We start from the raw sequence: 21,441 nt of genomic DNA, 5'->3' as shown, positions 1-21,441 counted from the left end.
ACCTACCATTTTCCTTATACAACTATCTGATGGGTATCGTATCACATCATTCTCACATCGAAACCGATTCAATCTGGATGGAACCGATCGATTGACACCCATAGAAAAAAGTATTGGATATTGATAATATCCGAATCAGACGGTAAAAATTCGATAGCAAGAGGTTCGGAATCGTGGGTTCGTGATACGAGAAGTCGGTACATCTGAGTGGATACTCTCGGTAATTTCGTGTAAAATAGTGGAGGTTTTGGTTATCAGATGCTATATAAGCCGTTCTTCGATCTCTAACCCTTTTTTTCCTTTCCTTCTTCCTCTGCGAATGTAGACCGCGGTCTCTGAACTTCTGTAGACTTCTTCAACTCTACACTTTCCGATCATCGAAACCTAGCTGGTTCCTTCTTTTCTGTTTCAATTTCTTTCTCAAATAAAACCACTGGTTGATTTTCTCTATCTATCGAGGTACGTTTTGGTGGATATTTTGCAGCATTGAAGTTCGTTATAAGCTTATTCGATCTTCTCTGATAAACTTTCAAGTTGGTTATAAGTTTATTTATTTTGATTTTTTCCTTTAATCTTTCTACTCTTATGTTAATGAACTGGAATTGTTTAGTGTAGGAGTAGAAAATTTGTTCGTTTCTTATTAATTCGTGTCTCTTGACTCTCTTCCAGAGATTCTATGGTTTTGGAAGAGAAATTGATTATAACTTCAATTATTGATTAGGTTTTAGGATTTTGTTTGTGTATTTCAGATCCCAGAAACGCCATGGATGACCTTGAGAGGGCTATACTCATCAGTTTTGATGAATCTGGCACCATTGATCCCGTTTTGAAATCTCAAGCTGTCGTTTACTGCCAGCAGATGAAGGAAACCCCAACTATATGTCGTCTCTGTATAGAACGCCTCACTTGCACTAAATTCGTTGAGGTACAGTTTTGGTGCTTGCAGACCCTCCATGAAGTTCTTCGCCTCCGGTACTCAAACATGAACCCTGATGACAAGTCCTATATGAGGAAGTCTATGTTCTCGATTGCATGTTTGGAGGGTCCAGATGAAGAGAACTCCATCAGGGTTTTGGAGGGCCCAGCATTCATTAAAAACAAGTTGGCTCAAGTGTTGGTTACTCTCATATATTTTGAGTATCCTTCGATTTGGTCATCTGTATTTGTTGATTTCCTTTCAAACCTGGCCAAGGGCTCTCCAGTGATAGAAATGTTCTGCCGGGTCTTGAACACATTGGATGATGAGCTGATTAGCTTAGACTATCCCCGTAATGCAGAGGAAATTGCTGTTGCTGGACGGGTTAAGGATGCAATGAGGCAACAGTGTGTGGCTCAGATTGTGCGAGCTTGGTATGACATTGTCTCCCTCTATAGGTCGTCCAAACCAGAACTGTGTTCTGGTGTATTAGAATCCATGAGGAGATGCACATCTTGGATTGATATTGGATTAATTGCAAATGATGCTTTTGTCCCCATGTTGTTTGAGCTTATCTTGACTGAGGGCCTACAGGAGCAGCTCCGTGGTGCTGCTGCCAGTTGTGTATTAGCGATGGTTTCTAAGCGGATGGATCCACAATCCAAGCTATCACTGTTGCGTAGTCTTCAGATTAGCCGGGTTTTCCATTTGGTGGCTGGGGCTGAGGATTCTGAGTTGGTTTCAAAATTGGCGGCTTTGCTCACTGGCTATGCAGCAGAGGTTCTGGATTCCTCAAAGCATCTGAATTCAAAAGATGGACAAAAGGTTTCGATGGAACTTTTAGATGAAGTATTGCCTTCAGTTTTCTATGTGATGCAAAACCGTGAAGTGGACACAACGTTCAATATTGTTCAGTTTTTGTTGGGCTATGTTGCTACAATGAAGACATTGTCACCATTGAGAGACAAACAAGTTCTTCATGTGGGCCAAATATTGGAGGTGATCCGTGCACAGATTTGCTATGATCCTGCTTATAGAGATAATCTTGATATTCCAGATAAGATTGGAATGGAAGAGGAAGATCGGATGGTGGAGTATCGGAAGGACTTATTTGTCTTGCTCCGAAATGTGGGTCGTGTTGCACCTGATGTTTCACTGGTATTTATCCGGAATTCATTAGCTAGTGCCCTTGTATCTTCTTCCGAGAGGAATGTTGAAGAGGTAGAAGTTGCACTTTCTCTTTTCTATGCTCTTGGAGAGTCAATAAGTGATGAGGCAATGAGGACTGGAAGTGGGCTCCTAAGGGAATTGGTGCCAATGCTCTTATCAACAAGGTTTCCTTGTCATTCTAATCGGCTGGTGGCTCTTGTGTACTTGGAAACAATAACAAGATACATGAAGTTCATTCAGGAGAATACTCAGTACATACCAATGGTGTTGGCTGCTTTTTTGGATGAGAGGGGCATACACCATCTAAATCTCAATGTGAGTCGAAGGGCTAGTTATCTCTTCATGAGAGTTGTGAAAATGCTGAAAGCACAGCTTGTTCCTTTCATTGAGACGATATTACAAGTATTCACACTCCCTTTTCTTATTTGTTGCTTCCTTTTGATTTCCATCTTGGGCATTCTTTGTACCTCATTTAGAATGTCACCATTATTTATTTTACTTTTCATGTGTTTTTAGAGTCTGCAAGATACAGTTGCTAGGTTTACACAATTAGATTGGACAACAAAAGATTTGAAGTTTTCAGGATCTGAAGATGGGAGTCACATATTTGAGGTATAGCTCATTTGATATATTTGAGTTATGCATCTGAGCTTTGGTCTCTGCCGGAGAAATTTAGTTTATTTTCTCTGCCCAGCTGGTTTTATTTGATTCATGTCAACGCTTTCCAGGCAATTGGATTGTTAATAGGGATGGAAGATGTACCAACCGAAAAGCAATCTGAGTACCTTTCTTCTTTGCTCACTCCTCTTTGCCAACAGGTTAAGGTGGAATTACTGTTGTTATGGAACCCATATTATGTAGTTATCTGGAGGAACTTTTTTTTTGGCTTACATTTTCATTGTTTATTTCTGGCCTGTGCCTGAAACTGTTGGGAGTTTGCATTTGATTTGTTTACTCTTAAATGCATGCTTCAAACTAGGTTGAGGTGCTGCTTTTGGATGCAAAAGTAAAGAGCTCAGAAGAATTTTCCGCAAATATTGCTATCATCCAGCAGATAATTATGGCAATTAATGCGCTGAGCAAGGTTCTTTTCCATCCTTAAGCCTTTTGATTCTGTAATTGTGAAGCTTACTTTGTATTTTTTTATTATTTATATATGGTTAGGCATGGTCGTTTACATTTTCTATTCAATGCATCCTAGTTGATATGACCAGCATCCTGTCCTTGTATATCAGTGAACTCGTGCTACTAAAGTTCATTATTTTTCCAGATATAAATTCATTACTTTTTAGTGTGACGAGGGAGGGAAATGGGAATCTTGTAACTATGCTAGCTTTAATATTCTTATGACTCGCTCTGGCTTAAATTTTCCTTCCGACTTGATCTTGTAGCTACAAGTTTAGTATTTATTGAAATGCAGTCAAAATTAGTGTAAATAAATTTCCAGACTTTTGACATTTTGAACTTTTTATTATATGAATAAGTAAATTCAAAAGGAAACTTGTCCTTTTGAAGCTTGCTTACATACTTGACATATCCTGTGCAATTTGTGCTTACCTTGTTTCTGTACTTTAGGGCTTCAGCGAGCGTCTTGTCACTGCTAGTCGGCCTGCAATTGGCATGATGTTCAAGCAGGTTGGTGTTTTTTTTAACAAACCTTTCTGATGCTTTGATTCCTGAAATTAAGGCACTAATTTGGGTATTGGAAACCTTCACTGATTATGTGGACCTGAAGCTTCATCAAGGATCATTGATTTTACATCTTAGATAGCTTCTCTTGGTTGATTGTGAACTTTGCCTTACCTATGAAGATTATTTTCAAGGTGTTGTCTAATAACATGCTACAGAGGGAGATACCTCGACTCTTGTCCTGTGCACTATAAGCCAGTTTTATTTCCCTGAGGTTTGCTGCTCATATGACGTAATGGATTTTTTTTTTTTTGGGTGTTTATTATTAAATTTTGTGATGTTTTTTAATTTTATTATAAAAAAATTTCTTCACTCCTATTCCTAGTGGAACTTGAAACAAGTAAATAATATTCTGTTGAAGTGTTCTTAAAACTAATAAGAAAGACTCAAAAGTATGATGCTAAACAGCACTCCTGTTCACACTAAAATTATTGACTTTAAAACTAAAATAAACTAAACGTGACTTTATATGACTAGAACTGAAGTTTAAGAAATTACAAAAACAACACAAAACCTTGAACCTTAGGCTCCATAATCCCTCTATGAATTCTTCCATGTTGAGCACTCACATCATTCCAATGCAGCATTGTACTAACTTCAGCCTTTTGATCCCTTCATATTCTTTAATCTCTCTGTTGGATGGATCATAGTGACTTGATCGAGGAAGGAGGAAAGGATGCTACAATGCTTATAGGGACTGACATATTATACAGTTAAAAACCTGACACAACCATTTTGGAGGGTAGATTAATATCCTGTCTCAGTGTAGAGAGTATGATTTTGAAAACTGGACCGAACTGGCTGTGGAACTGGAGCTGGCCCATTTTCAGTTTGGTTCAGTATTAGACAGTTCTATTTAGAGACTGCATCATACCGGGCAGTTTTCTGAAAACAGTCCAGTTTTTTAAGAACACGCTGGTTTGTTTTGCTAGTGTCCCTGTTTTAAAAATGATTAATGAGTTGTACATATGAAGCCTTGAACTCAAGACCTGCTCTATAATAAGTGAGAGCTAAAACTGAAGCAAAGAATGACTTGTTGCTTTAATGCTTTAATTCCCCATTTTTTCTTCCGTTTTTTTCCAACCCTTTTTTTTTTTTTTTTCATTTCTCCAAACCAGAGTTAAAATTTGTCTAAACTGAAGCTGGGCCCATTTTGGTTTTCGTTTTAGAAATTATGGTAGTGAGACTTGGATCCTGTAGAGAAACCTTTACTTGGAGAAAGCCTTAATATTGGGAAAGCCTTAATATCCCGCTGATCATACAAGATGATACTGTTATCATGATGATTGAAGCCGGAGATGCCCTTCTATCTCTCATGACACAACATATGTACTGCCTTTTTGTGGCCACATCATTGGTGTCATATATATTTCAGTGTCTTGCTGTTTTCCCCCCTTCTAGTTGTTGCTTTTCATCTCTTCCTGGTAAACATTGGGAATTGTGGCTTTTTGTGGCATGCTTAAAATTTTAGCTTCTCTTTTTCCAGACGTTGGATATTCTCCTTCAAATCCTTTTGGTGTTTCCAAAGGTTGAGCCTCTGCGGAATAAGGTAGGGATTGGATATTAGATCATGTTGTTCAAAATAATGTTTTTTATAAATGGACCAAGGGATGGATTGTTTGGGTCCACCTGTCAGTCGTCTGCATGATTTAATTGCGTGCTTGTGCAGTCCATCCTGGAATATTCCTAAGAAACCATTGACCATTTGACAGTTTAGCTGATGGATCAATGGTCTCAACCGCTGTTCAATGGTTTCTGAGACACTGTTCCAGATATTGTGCTGACAGCAGTTTTACCTGTATAGCTGTATAATAACTTTTCAATGTGCAGGTCACATCCTTTATTCACCGAATGGTGGACACGTTGGGAGCATCGGTGTTCCCTTATCTACCTAAGGCACTGGATCAATTGCTTGCTGAAAGTGAGGTAGGGTAACGGTAGTAACTCTTTCATTTCAGACGCCTGTTTATTCATTTATTTTTAAATAAGTCTCGCTGATAAATTTTGGCTGGGTAATGTGTAGCTTTGGGTGGGGTAACCAGCAACCCATCTCACTTAAGAGTTCACATTGAGGGTGCATGATGATTTAAAACTGAAAATCCTCGGTTTTGTCTCTGTATCTATGTTGATATTGCTGTGCCTGTTAGATTTATAGTACATCATATCTTTTTGATGTTTTGTTGGTCTTTGTAAATTATTTTAGTATTTATCCACTCGGCATATGTTGTAAGGTTGTTTCTACCCTCTCTTTATAAATTATTTTAGTTGATACTATATGTAAGGATTCTCTATTTTAAGTTGATCTTGCACAATGTCCTCACTTTAATTTTTTTTTAGTATATGCTAGATACTATAGTTATGGATTCTCTATTTGAATTTGATCTTGTAGGTATCATTGTTTTTTGGGTAATTTACAGCGCCACCCCCTGAAGAATGCCACTATTATAATGACACTCCATTTGTTTCACCAAATTATACTTAGACCCCCTACCGTCAGTCACCGTTAAAGAATATACCTTATATGCTAATGTCAGCTACTATATTTTATTTTAAATACCAAAATGTCCTTACTAAATATGAAGTACCTAAAATACCCAAACCCACTCTATTTCTTCCTTCCTGTTTCCTCCAATTCCAATTCCAAGCTTCCTTCAATCCACCATGGACCAAAGGCCGCCCCATCAGCCGTGGCTCGTCCTCTAGACTGCAGATGAGCCTACCAAGTGAGCCGCCGCCACCATCACCACCGATGCTAAAGGAACTCCTGGAGCTGACATTGCTATTGCTGCGGAAGACCTTGTTGAAGGCCCCTCTAGCATCTCCATTGGCATCCCTCCGCAGCTCTTGCCAAGACTCAGAGAGGGAGCACTCCACTATATTTCCCCTGCAATACCTCTTGTCCTCGTCATCATCCTTGCTGCCGTTGCGTCTGTGAATCAAAGGAGCTTCAATTTTCAGACAACAACCTTGAAGAGAAAAGGGGGAGGGGGTGGAACCTCTATCAATTGCCACCAAAATGATGAAATCCAGTAACACCCAAATCAATGAAAACCCTTTCCCCTAAAATTCTTAAGTAAAACCTTGCAACAAAAACTCTAATTGGGTCAAGCGTCCACCGATTGAAAATTAGAAACGCATTGAACCCAATATCAAAATCCCTTCCAAGTTCCAATTCTCTCAAATATTGACCTAGCAATGACAACCCAGTAAATACAACGAATAAAACGATCAAAGCACCAAAAGAAAAAAGGGATGGAGAATAATTTGTCTGAACAATGTAAGGGCAAAGGATGGCAGCTTCCTGTCTGAACAAATTGAAAACTTATTCCCTTCATTTCTGGTGCTATTTCTTGCTGGGCTTGACCACGCGTCGATGAATCTCCTGGGCGTCTGTCGATGTTTAGGGCTTGAAGGTTCACATAAGGAAGTTATTTCGGGGTTCAGAAACAAGAAGCGCTGATCATTCTGATGGTGAGCTTCTGATCCTTCCCCTCCACCAAAATTCGAGTAAGTTTCCAAACTCAGCTCTGCTTCGTAAGTCTATTGGAAGGCAGCAGAATTTGTTTTCGATTGCATCATTTGTGCCTAGTGTTGATTTGACGCAGCAAGGGGAACCGCTTCCCCTCTCATCATCCAGTCCACACACCTTCAAGTTACAGAGACACCACTTTATATACCCAACCGATTGGTATTGGGGTCTTCAAATTCTCCGGCGGAAAGAATTCAGAGGTTAATCAGAGACATCCCATTATCATCTCAGGTGAAGGTGAGTATAGGTAAGGGTGAAGAGGAATTGAGTTAAAATGAGTTTTAATGAATAGGGTATAACGGTCATTTTACCTCTTCACTTAACAGTGCCTGAAGGTAAGGGGTCTAAGTCTAATTTGGTGAAAGAGAGGGGATGTTCCTATAATATTGGCATTCTCCAGGGGGTGGCGTTGTAAATTACCCTTTTTTTTTTTTTGTCTTGCATCCCCTAAGAATATGCGTTTTGACATGATCTGAATTATCACATTCAACTTTCTGAGTTTTGTTGGTTGCTAGGAAGGTTCCACCTTGCATTATCATCTAATGACAATTTCTATTGATTACTGCCTCTCAGCCCTAAATGCAAAGATGTCATTTATTTATACTGCACTTTCTGTGAATAGGAGTTGAAGCCATTTTACTAATTTTCATTGCAAGAATGAATCTGTGATAATCAATAAAATAAGAGAAAAAGAATGTTCAATAATTTTATGGTTACAGGTGGATGGATGATATCATGGTCTTTGTATAGGGTCTGATGTATTTTCTGAGGTATGATGTCAACAATTTAGTTCTGACCGCTTGCTTCTGATGACTGCAGCCGAAAGAAATGGTGGGATTTCTTGTTCTAATCAATCAGCTGATATGCAAATTCAATGCGCTGGTGGGTAACATAATGGAGGAAATATTTCCCGCTATTGCAAGTAGAGTCTTCAATGTTCTTCCCAGAGATGCATTTCCTTCAGGGCCTGAAGGTAACACTGAGGTATGGGGGATTTGGGAACTCAGTGAAGTGGTTCCACACAACTTACCACTCTACATGAATTTATGTGCAAAGAAATGCTAACATGAAATCTCGAAAGTGAATTCTTGCCTTGAATATCTCCTTCAATATGATGTGCTTGAGAAATTGGTGCAACCTAGGATTCCAAAACCCTAATTTAGGTTGTTGTGGGCCCAAAAACAACAACAACAACAACAACAACAACAATAACAACTCAGCATTTTCCCAAGTAAATGGGGTTGGCTACATCGATCCGTAAGAGGGAAAGACAAAAAGAAAAGGAAGGAAGAGGGAAAGAGAAAGAAAAGAAATAAAGCAAAACAACACCTTTGGGACGTCCCACCTACAAACGATCGGCTACATGGATCATTGCCTCCAAACGACTTTGTTTGATATCGTACTAGGACCAATATCTAGCCTTTGCATGTCTTTCCTTACCAACTCATCAATGATTATTTTGGGCTTGCCCCTAGCCCTTTTAGCTCCATCCATCTAGATCTGACCTCCATACTAGAGCATCCTAAGCCCTTTGTCTGATATGTCTAAACCACCTTAAACAACATTCTCGGAGCTTGTCTTGAATTGGGGCAGCTCCCAAATCAGCTCTATTCTGATCATTTCTCACTTTGTTTCTCATAGTTTTGCCACACATCCATGTCAACATCCTCATCTCTGCCACGCTTCTTGTCTGCCCAATATTCCGCCCCATACATCATAGCCGGTCTTACGATCATTTTGTAGAATTTTTCTTTAAGCTCTAGAGGAATACGTCCATAGTTGTCACGACGCCATGGAGACCTAAAGCGGTGGAGGGTTGGCTAATCGAGTTGGTGATGAATTTCCCGCTATGGCATTGCCATGGCTATCAAATCGCATGTGTTATTTTTTATTTCCCCTATTTTCTAAAGTTATTTAGTATGTTACAATATATACCCAATGACATAAAAAATCAACATTAAACAATATCAAGTCATAAAAAATCAACGTAGTCACACTCGCATCAAGTCATAAAAAATCAACATCACTTATGGACATTTAGAGAAATACTCTTATTCTATAATAAGTTTGATTGGTCAAACGATTTAATTTTTACATGAGACCTTTTATATTAAGTAAAACACAAAACTAGCTTTCCAACAATTCTAAGATTACTTAAATTTGAATTGTTATGACAAAGTTATATTCCGGTCAAACTTATTTTAAAGTGCACTAATGTTGTTTCTTGAATGGAAATAATTTTATTGACATCAAAACAAAATATTATTTTACTGAAATTTTGGTTTTAAACAATGTTTTACCATGCTAAGATTTATAGAAGTTTTAGAATTGAGAAAAACCCTAGCATTTAAAAGTTGAAAATCGCCCTACAACCAAAACTCCAGTTTTTGTTCTTGGACCAGGGGGTTGACATTTTACATTTTGGAATTTGATTTTTCAACTATTTTTATTGGATTCAAATAGGGGGTTTTTGGTTTATTTTTCATTTACTTAAATGATATTTGGCATAAATAAGTGTCAAAACATAAGGCGGCATACAATGCAATTAGGCGACAGTCGCCTAGGCTCTAGGTAAACCTTTTGGACGCCAAGGCGGCGCCTTATGTCGATCACACAATACTCCAGATGCACCTCTCCACTTCATCCATCTTACTTTAATTATGTGAGAAACATCGTCTATCTCACCTTCGTTGTTTATGGTAGACCTCGGTTATAAAAAAGTTACTTCGTGTGATCCTCTCTACTTAAGTTTCATCATTTTGTTATGGGCCCACCAGGTGAACAAATACTTGAATAAAAGGAATATTGACAATCCCTTAAATTTCTGGACAGTTTAGGACCTTATTGGGTAAGGTAGACCATAGTTAGCAAATTCAGATTCGGGAATTATTCGGGCGGAGAATTATTCGGAATAATTCGATTGATTAATTTAAAGATTCGGTCAAAAAAGCGGTAAAAAAAGCGGATATGACGTTTTGTTTTTTTTGTTTTTTTTTTTAAAATACTGTTTAAGTGGACCGAATAATTCGGTTCGGCCCGAATTATTCGTGTTTTAAATTCAAATTAGTAAAAATCGCGTTTTTTTACCGAATTTAATTTTTAATTCGGATTCGGTCAGAATTTTTGATTTAATTTGGAAAAATTCGGTTCGGCCGAATAATTCGCGAATAATTCGGCCAAATTGCTAACTAGGAGGTAGACAGAAACAAGGACCAAATAGTAAATTAAGGAACAAGGAACACCACCTTAGTTCATGCAAGGATGGAATTCCCTGATTTGGTTTGTATATAATGCAATTAGGCGACAGTCTCCTAAGCCCTAGGTAAACCTTTTGGACGCCAAGGCGGCGCCTTACGTCAATCACACAACACTCCAGATGCACCTCTCCACTTCATCCATCCTACTTTAATTCTGTAAGAAACATCATCGTCTATCTCACCTTCGTTGTTTATGGCTGACCCCGGTTATAAAAAAGTTGCTTTGCGTGATCCTCTCTCCTCAAGTTTCATTATTTTGTTATGGGCCCACCAAGTGAACAAATACTCAAATAAAAGGAATATTGGCAATCCCTTAAATTTCTGGACAGTTTAGGGACCTTTTTGGGTAAGGTAGACAGAAACAATGACCAAACGGTAAATTAAGGAACAAGGAACACCACCTTAGTTCATGCAAGGATGGAATTCCCTGATTTGGTTTGTTATTTAGAAGATAAAATTTTAAATGCGGTTATAATGTTACACTGCAGCCTACGATTTGATTATTGAATAGAATTTGGCAGTTTGTTTGAGTAGAGATTGTAGTCTCCCTCCACTCTTTCCCTCCAACGAGGTTTTCTCCCTTCTCCCCCATCCTTGCGATCTCCTTTTTTTTTTCTTCTCTCTCTCTCTCTCTCTCTTAATTTTTGTTGGTTCACTTTCACCTTCCCTCGACAAACAGATCCATCTCTCCGATCTGCATTTGATTGCTATCATTTGTGCGCATTGACTTAACTTTTTTTTTGGGTGGTGGGGATGGGGTGATAACTTGCGTCTTTCTTAGGGTGGGAAAAAACTGGATAAATCCATGTCCACATCGGAAGTGTGGCATGGCCAACCTAGACCCGGTCTGGACCTCGATTTTGAACAGATGTACAAATCTATCTGAGACCTGGTGATGTAGATCCACATCTGGTTTTGTCTAGGTTGCCTGTTTCTTTTGTTTAATTCCCACTTAATATTTCTGAAATATAATAAATATAGTTATCGACCCCCCCACAAAAAGAATAATTTCAATAAGATATAAACTAAAAAAATATTATGGATCGGTTAACTCCTACCTACAAGATTTAATGCACTGGGTATTCCTTGTCCTGGACCAGCCTGATTTTCAGCTTGGAATATTTTGTCTGGACCCAGTTTTAACTGGTCTTAATGTAGGACTAGATTTGAAAATTCAAACTAGACCCAATTGGAGGAACTTTTAAACCAAAGAACAACCAAACCAGTCCAACAATATAGCAACAACCAGAACAACAAATCACAGTCCAGCAGGCAACCGATTTCAAGAGGCAATATTAACAAAAGTCCAGATCAGCTGTAATCTATATGACTCAACCAGGAAGGCAGGAACCAATAGAACTTCCATCAAATAGGTTCAGACCAACAGAATAATATGAACAGCAGTCCAAAAATCAATATCGCAACCAGGAGGTCTATCGATTTCAATAACAGAGACTACAGGTCACTAAAAGACAAAATCTGAGAAAATTTTGATAACTCAATAACCACAGCCCAGATGGGGCTCAAAACAGGATCGAGTCTCTCTCTTAATGAGGATAACCTCTGGTCAAATTTGCAGACAAAGGTGACCAGAAGATAGGTCTGGATAGAGATTGAAAGTTCTTCCCAGAAAAGGCTATCACCTGGAAAGATCTGATGTAAGAAAAGATAAATACCTGTCCAGCAGTACTCCTTGAATAGAGACTTGAAAGAAAATAAGAAACTTGTAGAAACCCTCTTGGGCTTCACGCCGCAAGGAGTCACCTGGATCAAACACCAAATCCTTATTCTTTGATCAAACACAAAGAAACACTCCAGAGGAGAAAACGCAGCAGCATAATTTTTTTGGTTATGAAAATTGTGGGCAATGAGAGGGCCCTTTCCTTTATTTATAATGATGGAGGGTGTTTACAAATAATAGCAACTCAGAAGTTAATAAACCTGAGTTACTAAAACTACTAACATGTAGTTACTAAAAACTGAAATTGTAAACTAATGAAATAGGAAACTATATATAGACTGAAATTAGAAACTAATAATGGACTGAAATTAGAAACTAAATCCCCATCAATACCCAAACCGTGGGCTAAGAAAACCAGCCTTGGTCGACCTCAGCCACTATGGTGGTCGACCCTCTTCTTCCTCCTAGCAATAGGTCTTCAAATCTGCGTCGGGTCTACAAATAATTTTGCCTCTGGTAATAATTTTTGTCCTTTCATACTCACCAGAGAACTCCATTATAAAAAGAGGGCATACCTAGTGCATGAGGCTGCTGCCACTGTAGGGTCTGGGAAGGGTCGTAAGGTATGCAGCAGCCGTACCCTTGCTTCGTGGAGAGGCTGTTTCCTGACTCGATCCGTGACCACTAGTTCACAATAGAGCAACCTCACCTGAGAAATTTTCATTGAGAACTTTTCATTCTGTAATAAAATTTATCAGTGCAGAAATAAATTTTATAAAGTATATGGTTTCTCTGTGGCTTTCTCACTCATACTTTGATAAAGGTGGCCTTTTATTTTAAATCGTAGCCTTTTCCCTCCTCCCCTTCCCCTACTGGGGCGGGGGGACTAGTGGAAGAAAACACTAGGTTGAATACATGTAAATAGACAGGCCGATTGTCTTACGATGGGTATCATCTGCATTCAATAGCTTCAGTGTTTCAATGATAATGCTTAATCTCAATGTAACATCTAAAGATTCATAAGATGCTGCTATCTGCATGTTAAGATTGCTTGCTTTCTGTTGTAGGAAATTCGTGAATTGCAAGAGCTTCAGCGAACACTCTATACATTTCTTCATGTGCTAGCTACACATGACCTTTCTTCAGTTCTCCTTGCCCCCAAAAGCCGGGGCTACTTGGATCCAATAATGCAGTTGCTTTTGCAGTCTTCTTGCAGCCACAAGGATATTCTTGTGAGGAAGGTGCTTATCGTGACTCCAGCTTACTATGCCACTGTAATTGTCTGCATGCTTAATGTAAGGGATTCTCGCATTAATATGGTGATAGGCTGAGATTTTAATCTCTTTCCTTGTATACAGGCATGTGTGCAGATTTTTGTTAGATTAATTAAAGATTGGTGCGCCAGGGCTCATGGTGAAGAAAAGGTAATGCTTTTTTTGTAAGTTTGCTCTAAATTAACTTGCTATTTTCATGATCATTTCCTCATAGTACATTCAAAATTTTCAGGTGCCTGGTTTCCAAAGTTTTATAATCGAGTCTTTTGCAACAAACTGTTGTTTGTATAGTGTGCTTGACAAGTCTTTCGAGTTCCGTGATGTAAATACTGTAAGTTCATTCCCTTCATTCCTTTTGTTTATATCCTTATATTTGTCTTAATGTTTCCTTTCATAAAAATACTGAGAATCTTAGCCTGTGGAGCGTCATCCCCCAGGACTGGGATGAAATCCTGCTTTGATTCTTCCCCGCCCCAGTTTTCACCTGAAAAAAGGTGTTGCAGTTGCGTTAGCATGGTTGGATGGAACGTCTCACTTTGGTTCCGGCCCAACCTGGATTTTTGGTCAAAAGGGGGCTGGCATGTTACATAGGAGCAATGTTTTATTTTATTATTGTGGGCATATTACAAGGATTTATTTGGTAGTTTTCTTATTTGAGTTATTTCCCAGGGGAGTTGGGTGGGTTTCTATTAATATGTTAAGAGTTTTTCTTTATATGTATGTGTATTGCCAATGGAATTTAGAGAATTGAATGGAAAACAAAATTGGATTTTTAGTTTTGTCCTTGATGCAGATCTGATAGATGGATCTGCTGGTGGTGGGTTTCAGATCGATGGCAGAGAAGAACTCGATCTGCTAGGGAAGAAGGGGAGATAAGGGACTGTTGGTCTCATTTTCAAAAACAAATTCTATTCCATAATCACATCGGGGAGCTATTATTAACCTTTACAATCATTTTATAATCTTGAAAATAGAAGAAAACAGAAATAAAACTGGATTCTAAACTACCAATAGGTGAGCGGAGTTGGCAGTCCTTTATTAACTCAAAACCTTATCCTTAATTCCTTCCTGTTGATCAGTTGCTTTGGGAGTTCTATCTTCACTCAACAACCTAACAACGACATAATTAAAAAAAAAAAGGGGGGGGGGGGGGGGGAGTGATGTAGATGCACATTATGGAAGGAAATATGAGAGGAAGAAGGGTCCAGCCTTAGTCCACCTGAGTGGCTAGGGTCCAGCCAAGAAGCCAGCTGAACCCCTACTTGGTCCACCTGAGTGGCTAAGTACAAATAAGGGCCAATTAGGCCCATCGGCTAGGGGAATAATTAGTAGTTATTTTTAATTAATTAGTGGGCATTTGGGCCCATCGAGTTGAGTGGGTGGTATGTCGAGTCCAAATTATCTTAGGACTCTATTTGTTTTCCACATAGGTTTATTATTCCTAGTCCAATTTTGAATTCCTAGTTGTAGTAAGGGTGTGTAGTCTTATTGGGAAACTAGCTCCTAGTTGAAGGAGGAGTGTCTAGTCAAACTAGCTCCTAGTAGTAGTCTAATTACTATTCTGCCCTCTATAAATAGAGGAGCATATGTACTCATAATTTCAGATTTGAATAAAGAATAATTGTAGTCAATTGCTTAGAATAGTCGGGATAGCTGTGGGTGAGAAGTCCGGGCCGAGACAGCCACTTCTCCCCCACTTTTCCCTTTGTTTCTTCTTGTTTAAAGCTTTCTATTTTATCCTAAAGTTATTGCTATTGAAGTATACGACTATTGTGAGTATTTAGAAGTTCAGATCTGTCCAAGTTACAAACCAGAATTGATTCTCTCTCCTGAAGCCTGCGATTATTTCTCCTAGGTTAGAATCAAGAAAGCTTGTAACTTCACAACCATCCGTCAGAATCCTCTCAACTTTGGGGTTTTTTGTACCCTCCCTAGGGACTATTTACGCCCAAGAGTGCAACTCAATCGGACTTCTACAGACCTGGCCGCACCTCTTTCTCTCCAATTCTATAGTAGGTCTTTCTCTCTCCTATCTGGTTGAGTTTTGGGTTGGTTTTGCTTCTGCATTGGTATTGTATCCTTGGGGGTTTATTTGATGGTCTTATTTCTTTGTTTCCTGCTCCTATTTGTATTGTTTGGGGTTATAAACTGCTGGGGTAGTTTCTTGTAATTTACTCCTGCATTTGGGAGACTTCTTGACTGTGTCCTAATCTGAAAGGATACTATATCCAATCGGCCTGCCCATGTCGTAGTCCTAATCTGACCATGAAAATGAATAAGACAACTTAAAAGTCTGGACTTAGAATGTCCCTAATCCAGCCAACTACTTGCAATAACAATGTCATAAAGAAGAAAATGAACTGCTACGTACTACTCCACGACCTGAACTGCTCACTGGACAGATCAGATAAGATTCCAAGTTCATGGAACCTGGACAATTAAACCAGGATTGAACAAAAAAAAAAGCTGGTTCAGAAGCGAATGGAATTAATAATTAACCTATCCAAACCAAATTTATTCTGCATTAGTCCTTCACAGTGGTGAAGTTATGTGTGTGTCGTGTGTGTTCAGGTTGGCTACCTGCTATCCCCTCCCTTCTCCTTTCCTTCCCCCCCTTTCATTCTTTTTTCCCACTTCCTCTTTTCTCCATTCTGTTATAATTCTTCTCTTCCTTTAGTTTTTTTTTTTTTCCCTTTTTCGTTTGAGTTTGGAAGTCTTCCTACACATTACCCTGCTTTCAGTGGTACAGCCGGTACTACCAAGTCCACACCTCAGTGGATCAAGCCCCTATAATACAATATCTTTCCTTTCCAGATTTTGGGGTATAGACTCCCTTCCATTGGAGATTCAAAGCCCCCAAATATTAGACCCGAAAATCCCCTCTATTTGGATAAACAACTCTGCCACTTGCGCATAACCTTTTTTCTGATTTCTCTGTAGTTGATCCATAGCAGTTTCTTAACTCTCATTATTCAAGTGTTTTCTGGCTTTGGAATCGACCACAAGGCTTTGCGAGTCCATCCCTGAATCATTCAGATCAAGGTTATCAAGGAGTTAGGCAACCCAAGGCAATGGAGGATGGTAAAAAATCAAGGCGACACCAACAAGGCGTCCAGGCCTAGCTGACACCTTCATAACTATGATTTGGATTGACTTGAGTTCCACAGGCAGGTATGCCCCCATCGTCTAGCGGTTTAGGACATCTCAATTGCAGCTCCATCGTGGAATTTTTTGCTCTGGTTAAGGGTCAGGAGGCTGAAGATAACCCTTTCCCTTTTTCTACGATTTTTGTTTTAAGATTGGTTTCCAATTTTACCCTCCTATTGTCTTTTATTTTGTTTTTTTCCCCAAGTTTGTCCCTTTTTAATTAATAATCCCCTCCTTATCCTTTCTCTTTTGTGTACCTAAACACTCCTTTAGGATTCCATCTATTTACCAAGCTACTACTCATAAGCTTCAAAATATTTACTGTTTTGCCACTAAGCTCTTGATTTGAGTCTTCTATTACTTGGGCAGGCTCATACTGAATCCAAACAGGGTTGTTGGGGGTGTGTGGTTAGTATAAATTAGAAACATGGGTCTGGAGTTGATTTTCAAATTTAGACTATGGTTTCTTTGAAATTATTTATCAGCGCCTACTCTTATTGCTAAAGCTGTAGAAGCTAGAATCGTAAAAAAACTTATTATTCTTTATCCATTATCTTCTATATCTTTTCGCTCTTTATTCTGTTTCATGGTTTTTGGTGGAAGCATGCTTATGTGTGAGGAAATATCTACAAAGCATTTTGATTTGGTTTTAGCAGTGTTTTAAAACCAGCAAACCTTTCTGCCTTTAAGTATAAACTTTTACTTTAAAAGGAGATACACTGGATTACATAAAAATATAAAGAAAAAGAATTTGCCGAAATGGAGTGAGTAATTCTATGTACTGATTTGATTGGAAGATTTAGCACTTTTATGAGTCAAACCTGGTTTTCCATGGGCAACTTAAAGGTGTGACCTGACTAGGAATCTGACAGATCCTGCTTGGATCAGCCAATTGCCACTTATTTCATGGTGTTTTGAAACATAGTTTTTGAGGATGAAAATGTGTTTTGAGTGAATGGAATTAGTTGAAAACGTCCTGATTTGAAGTTTGTCTTTAATATTTCAATGAGCTGGTAAGTGTTTGGTGAAATGTTTGTATCAGCTCTCACCAAATTGCAGCGTTGCTTCCTTCTTTAAAGGTAGCCCGAGAGTGTTCTTCATGGAGGTATTTGTTTGTGGCTTATCTGGTTTATGTTGTTCATAATGGCTGATTACCATATTACATGTTTATAGAACATAATTGGGTGGCAGATTGGTTAGTCATTTTGGAGTCAGTCTTACTACTGTGGTCTGGTCCTCTTCATCTAATTTATTTGTTTTTATTGAAAATATGTTCCCTCATAAGGGGAGGGTTCTTACTGAGAAATTGAGATGCTGAAGAGTTCCTAAATTTATACTTTATTTGAATGGACAACATTGACATAGATTTTAAAATTGTTCTCTTTGATTTCTGTTTCGCAGCTTGTTCTGTTTGGAGAAATTGTGGTGGCTCAGAAGGTCATGTATGAAAAATTTGGTGATGAATTTCTCATTCATTTTGTGTCAAAAGGTTTCCCAAATGCACACTGTCCACAAGATTTGGCTGAACAATACTGTCAAAAGTTGCAGGTAAAAAAAAAAAGAAAACAATGCTACTATGATACATAATTACATATACAAAGAATGAAATTATATCCTAAATTTTTCTTTACTACATGTAACACGCACATGCACAGGATGTGCTCTTGTAAGTCACTCGTAAAAAATTTCATAGCTGGATTTTGCATGATCTGTTGGTCCTGGTTGACCCTTTTCATGAACTGTTGAGTTAGGTCACTTTTTGTATGATTAGGATTTCCTGTCCAGAATGAAATTTTCTGCCCGTTGAACTTAGAAAGAAATTACTGGATTCCTGTGGTTTCATGGTTTGGCTGATTCTGATCAATAAGCATGGATGTCATGTTGCACTACATTATTGACAGGAGAGCTTCATTTTGGTTCACCTTTCCTTCGACCCTGGAAAAAATGATCCTCTCTGTAACGAAGTTCAATATTTCATGAAAAATAAAAGTTCTAACATACATTGGTGTAAAAAATTCTCTGTAGCTGGTAGGGTGGAATAGATTGCTAGGTCTCATCTCTGCTACCATCTTTTGCTAAATGTTGACCATGAACTGGTGAGCCATGTCTAGACTCTAGAGTTGGATCAGAGCTTAAAAACGATTCATCATCGGAGGACTATATATTTACAGAATTTGTTGACTTTTACAAGTAAAGCTGTTGATTTTATACTGATAATTTTATCCAAGAGGAGTACAACTAGACGACCTGCTTCCATTTGCGGGTCCACTATGGAGGCTGGAGCATGGTTTCAAGTACCGGTATCGTATCGGCCCTATTGTATCGATATCGGCTGAGACCAGTACCCAATACCTAACTGATCTGGATAAGTTATCCGTATCATTTCAGGGTAAAATAGTACAAAAATGTACTTTTTTTCAAAAAGCGAGGGCAAAGGTGACTGATATGCACCGATCCGTCCTTGGGCTGGAGGCAATTCCTTGCCAGTCCTGTTACAGTTCAGGCAAGAGGTACATGCAAAGCCCTAAGGCCTATGAGCGCCTTCTGGCATGCCCTCACTGAAGTGACCCCAATGAAATGACATATCTGCCCTCTGTTTTGGGAGGAGAGAGAGAGAGACTCAGGGAGCGCTAGCATACGCTGCACTGCCGGACAGAGAACTAGTTCCCATATATATAATAACACAAGGAAACATTAAGAAATAATGTATGATACAAATGAAGTGTTGACAAGTAACACAGTAAGATGATAATTTCAGACAGCTGTACAAAAGTACTAGTTACCAGCACAAGAATGTAATGAATGTTGAATCTATACCATGTCGCCAGTGTGTGAGATGTAATAACCTAAACTTTATATTATAACCATTGTGTAAAATTAGAGAGCAGGCTTTATATGTAACAAAAGCAAACCTCTAAGGCTGCAATGACAAAAGGAATAGGCTTATGCCTTGGTTGGATAGTGGCCAACCACAAAGGTATGAAATCTTTATACCTGAGGAGCTTGCAATAATAATGATGCCCAGTGAGGCTTACCTCCAAGTAGACTGTCTTGAAATTAAGTAGATGTTAGTCAAAGTTCAATGAAAAGTGCTACTACTTCTATTAGATTGCCTCTTCTGCATTGCTTGCTACATTTCTTAGTCAAGCCAACTCAGGGTCTGCAGTATAAGGAATTGGTTTTTGGTTTTTTGCTTGCTACCAAATTCTTTGACTTGCTGCTGCTTTATTGCACTCTTAAACTGTTGGTGCTGTTTTTTAGCCAGTGGCACAATCTTCTGTTAAGAGCATAATAACAAATTTCAACCAATTTAATTGGATTCAGATATATAAGCTCTGCAACTCTCTTCTTCTCCACTGTGCTAACCTTTTTTGTTTCAATTGTCCAATGGTCTCAACAGGGTAGTGATATCAAGGATTTGAAGTCATTCTATCAATCGCTTATTGAGAATTTGAGACTGCAGCAGAATGGAAGCCTTGTTTTCAGATAGCATTGACCTGATGTTTTGATCAATCTTTTACTATTGTCGAATATTCTGCTTTTCTGTATTTGTTAGAGTGGGCACTCCATATTTGTCTCACAGGTGGGTAGTTGGTAAAAGTGTTTTGTTCTGTACAGCTGTGCAATGTTTCAAAACCTCGAATTTTCTCTGTCTTTTTTTTACTTGGAGAATTTTCATACCAGCACTGCCCTCATGCTAGCTAATATTGCAGGGTGCTTTCTTTCTTGTACATAATATTCAAGTGGTTATGGACAGCGAGGTATGTTTACTTTTATTTTCGTCAAAAACAATTTGAAGTTTCACTTAATTTGTAAAGATGGTAGACTCATTGGTGTAAATTGACTCAGGTGTAAATTTCCGGGAGCAGTTTCTTTTGAATACAAAATGGAGGAATGCAGGCATCCACCTATTTGAAGTGTGGAGTGTAATATTTAAGTCTTTATTTTAAGAATTATTTTATATTCATTTTGGCACGTTAAAACATTTTGTTGGCCTCATTACATGAAGTGGAAGCTCTTATACCGGATGCTGCAAAATTTCCGGTGCAAAAGGGGCACTAAAGGTGCTGGATTTGAGGCAAAGAAATTGATGATATGATACGAAACACATGTCAAAGAAACTCTTTTCCCCAAGTTTGGAAAAAAAAGAAAAAAAAGAAGAGAAACAGAGTAAAAAACTATAAGTGGTTCTTGAACCAGTAATTGGATCCAATTACTTATATCTCATTTTCCCCTTCTAATCCTGTTTTGGCTGTGGGGCTGGAGTTGAGGTTTTAAAAAATGGAATTGGGTCCGGATCATGTCGAGCCAATCCGAATCCATATTCCATCCTAGTGCTAGTCTTGGAATGTGGATTGGTCATTCCGGATCAGCTGGAATCGTGATTGTTTGATTCAGCTGATCTGATTCTTGGAACCATGGTTGCAGTATGGATGACTGAAGTATATACTAAAACATTTACCAACATGTGCTTGAGAGAGATCTGGGGAATCCTCAAGTCTAAATCTTCTTCAATTTGATCACTGTGGAATAGGAAACGCATGATATGGTTGGTGCATGGTTTTTTTTTTTTTTTTTTTTTTTTTTTTTTTTTTTTTTTTTTTTGGTTTTGATAGGAAAAGAAGAAGAATAAATTAACAACTAAGTAATGGTTTATATTGATTCAGTTCCAGATCTGGGTCTATGCTGTTCATGGTTTCTTTGGTTAGGTTGGCAAAGTAGTTGACCAGATCATCAAAAGGTTTAAAACCGCAACAGACAACAGCAGACATTTTCTA

At 38.5% G+C, this 21,441-nt stretch overlaps 1 protein-coding gene across 2 annotated transcripts; it reads left to right on the top strand.

Moving 5' to 3' along the window:
• The first annotated feature begins 291 nt into the window (after positions 1-291).
• LOC122071823 (exportin-T) lies at positions 292-20,876 on the top strand. 2 transcript variants are annotated; one of them, XM_042636244.1, is made up of 16 exons: positions 292-459; positions 750-2,488; positions 2,603-2,698; positions 2,815-2,904; positions 3,066-3,170; positions 3,662-3,721; positions 5,262-5,324; positions 5,606-5,701; positions 8,124-8,288; positions 13,310-13,483; positions 13,601-13,666; positions 13,749-13,847; positions 18,065-18,211; positions 20,064-20,246; positions 20,377-20,424; positions 20,513-20,876. In XM_042636244.1, exons 2-14 carry the CDS (start codon positions 764-766, stop codon positions 20,151-20,153), a joined length of 2,976 nt encoding a protein of 991 aa, XP_042492178.1. In that variant the 5' UTR covers positions 292-459; positions 750-763; the 3' UTR covers positions 20,154-20,246; positions 20,377-20,424; positions 20,513-20,876. The 2 variants fall into 2 exon arrangements, with proteins under 2 accessions (XP_042492178.1, XP_042492177.1); XM_042636243.1 differs by having other exon boundaries at positions 2,815-2,910.
• Positions 20,877-21,441: the final 565 nt, after the last annotated feature.

This window comes from Macadamia integrifolia, chromosome 2 (assembly GCF_013358625.1).
Source record: "Macadamia integrifolia cultivar HAES 741 chromosome 2, SCU_Mint_v3, whole genome shotgun sequence".
NCBI classification, from domain to species: Eukaryota; Viridiplantae; Streptophyta; class Magnoliopsida; order Proteales; family Proteaceae; genus Macadamia; species Macadamia integrifolia.
This window is presented reverse-complemented; position numbering and strand designations above follow the sequence as displayed.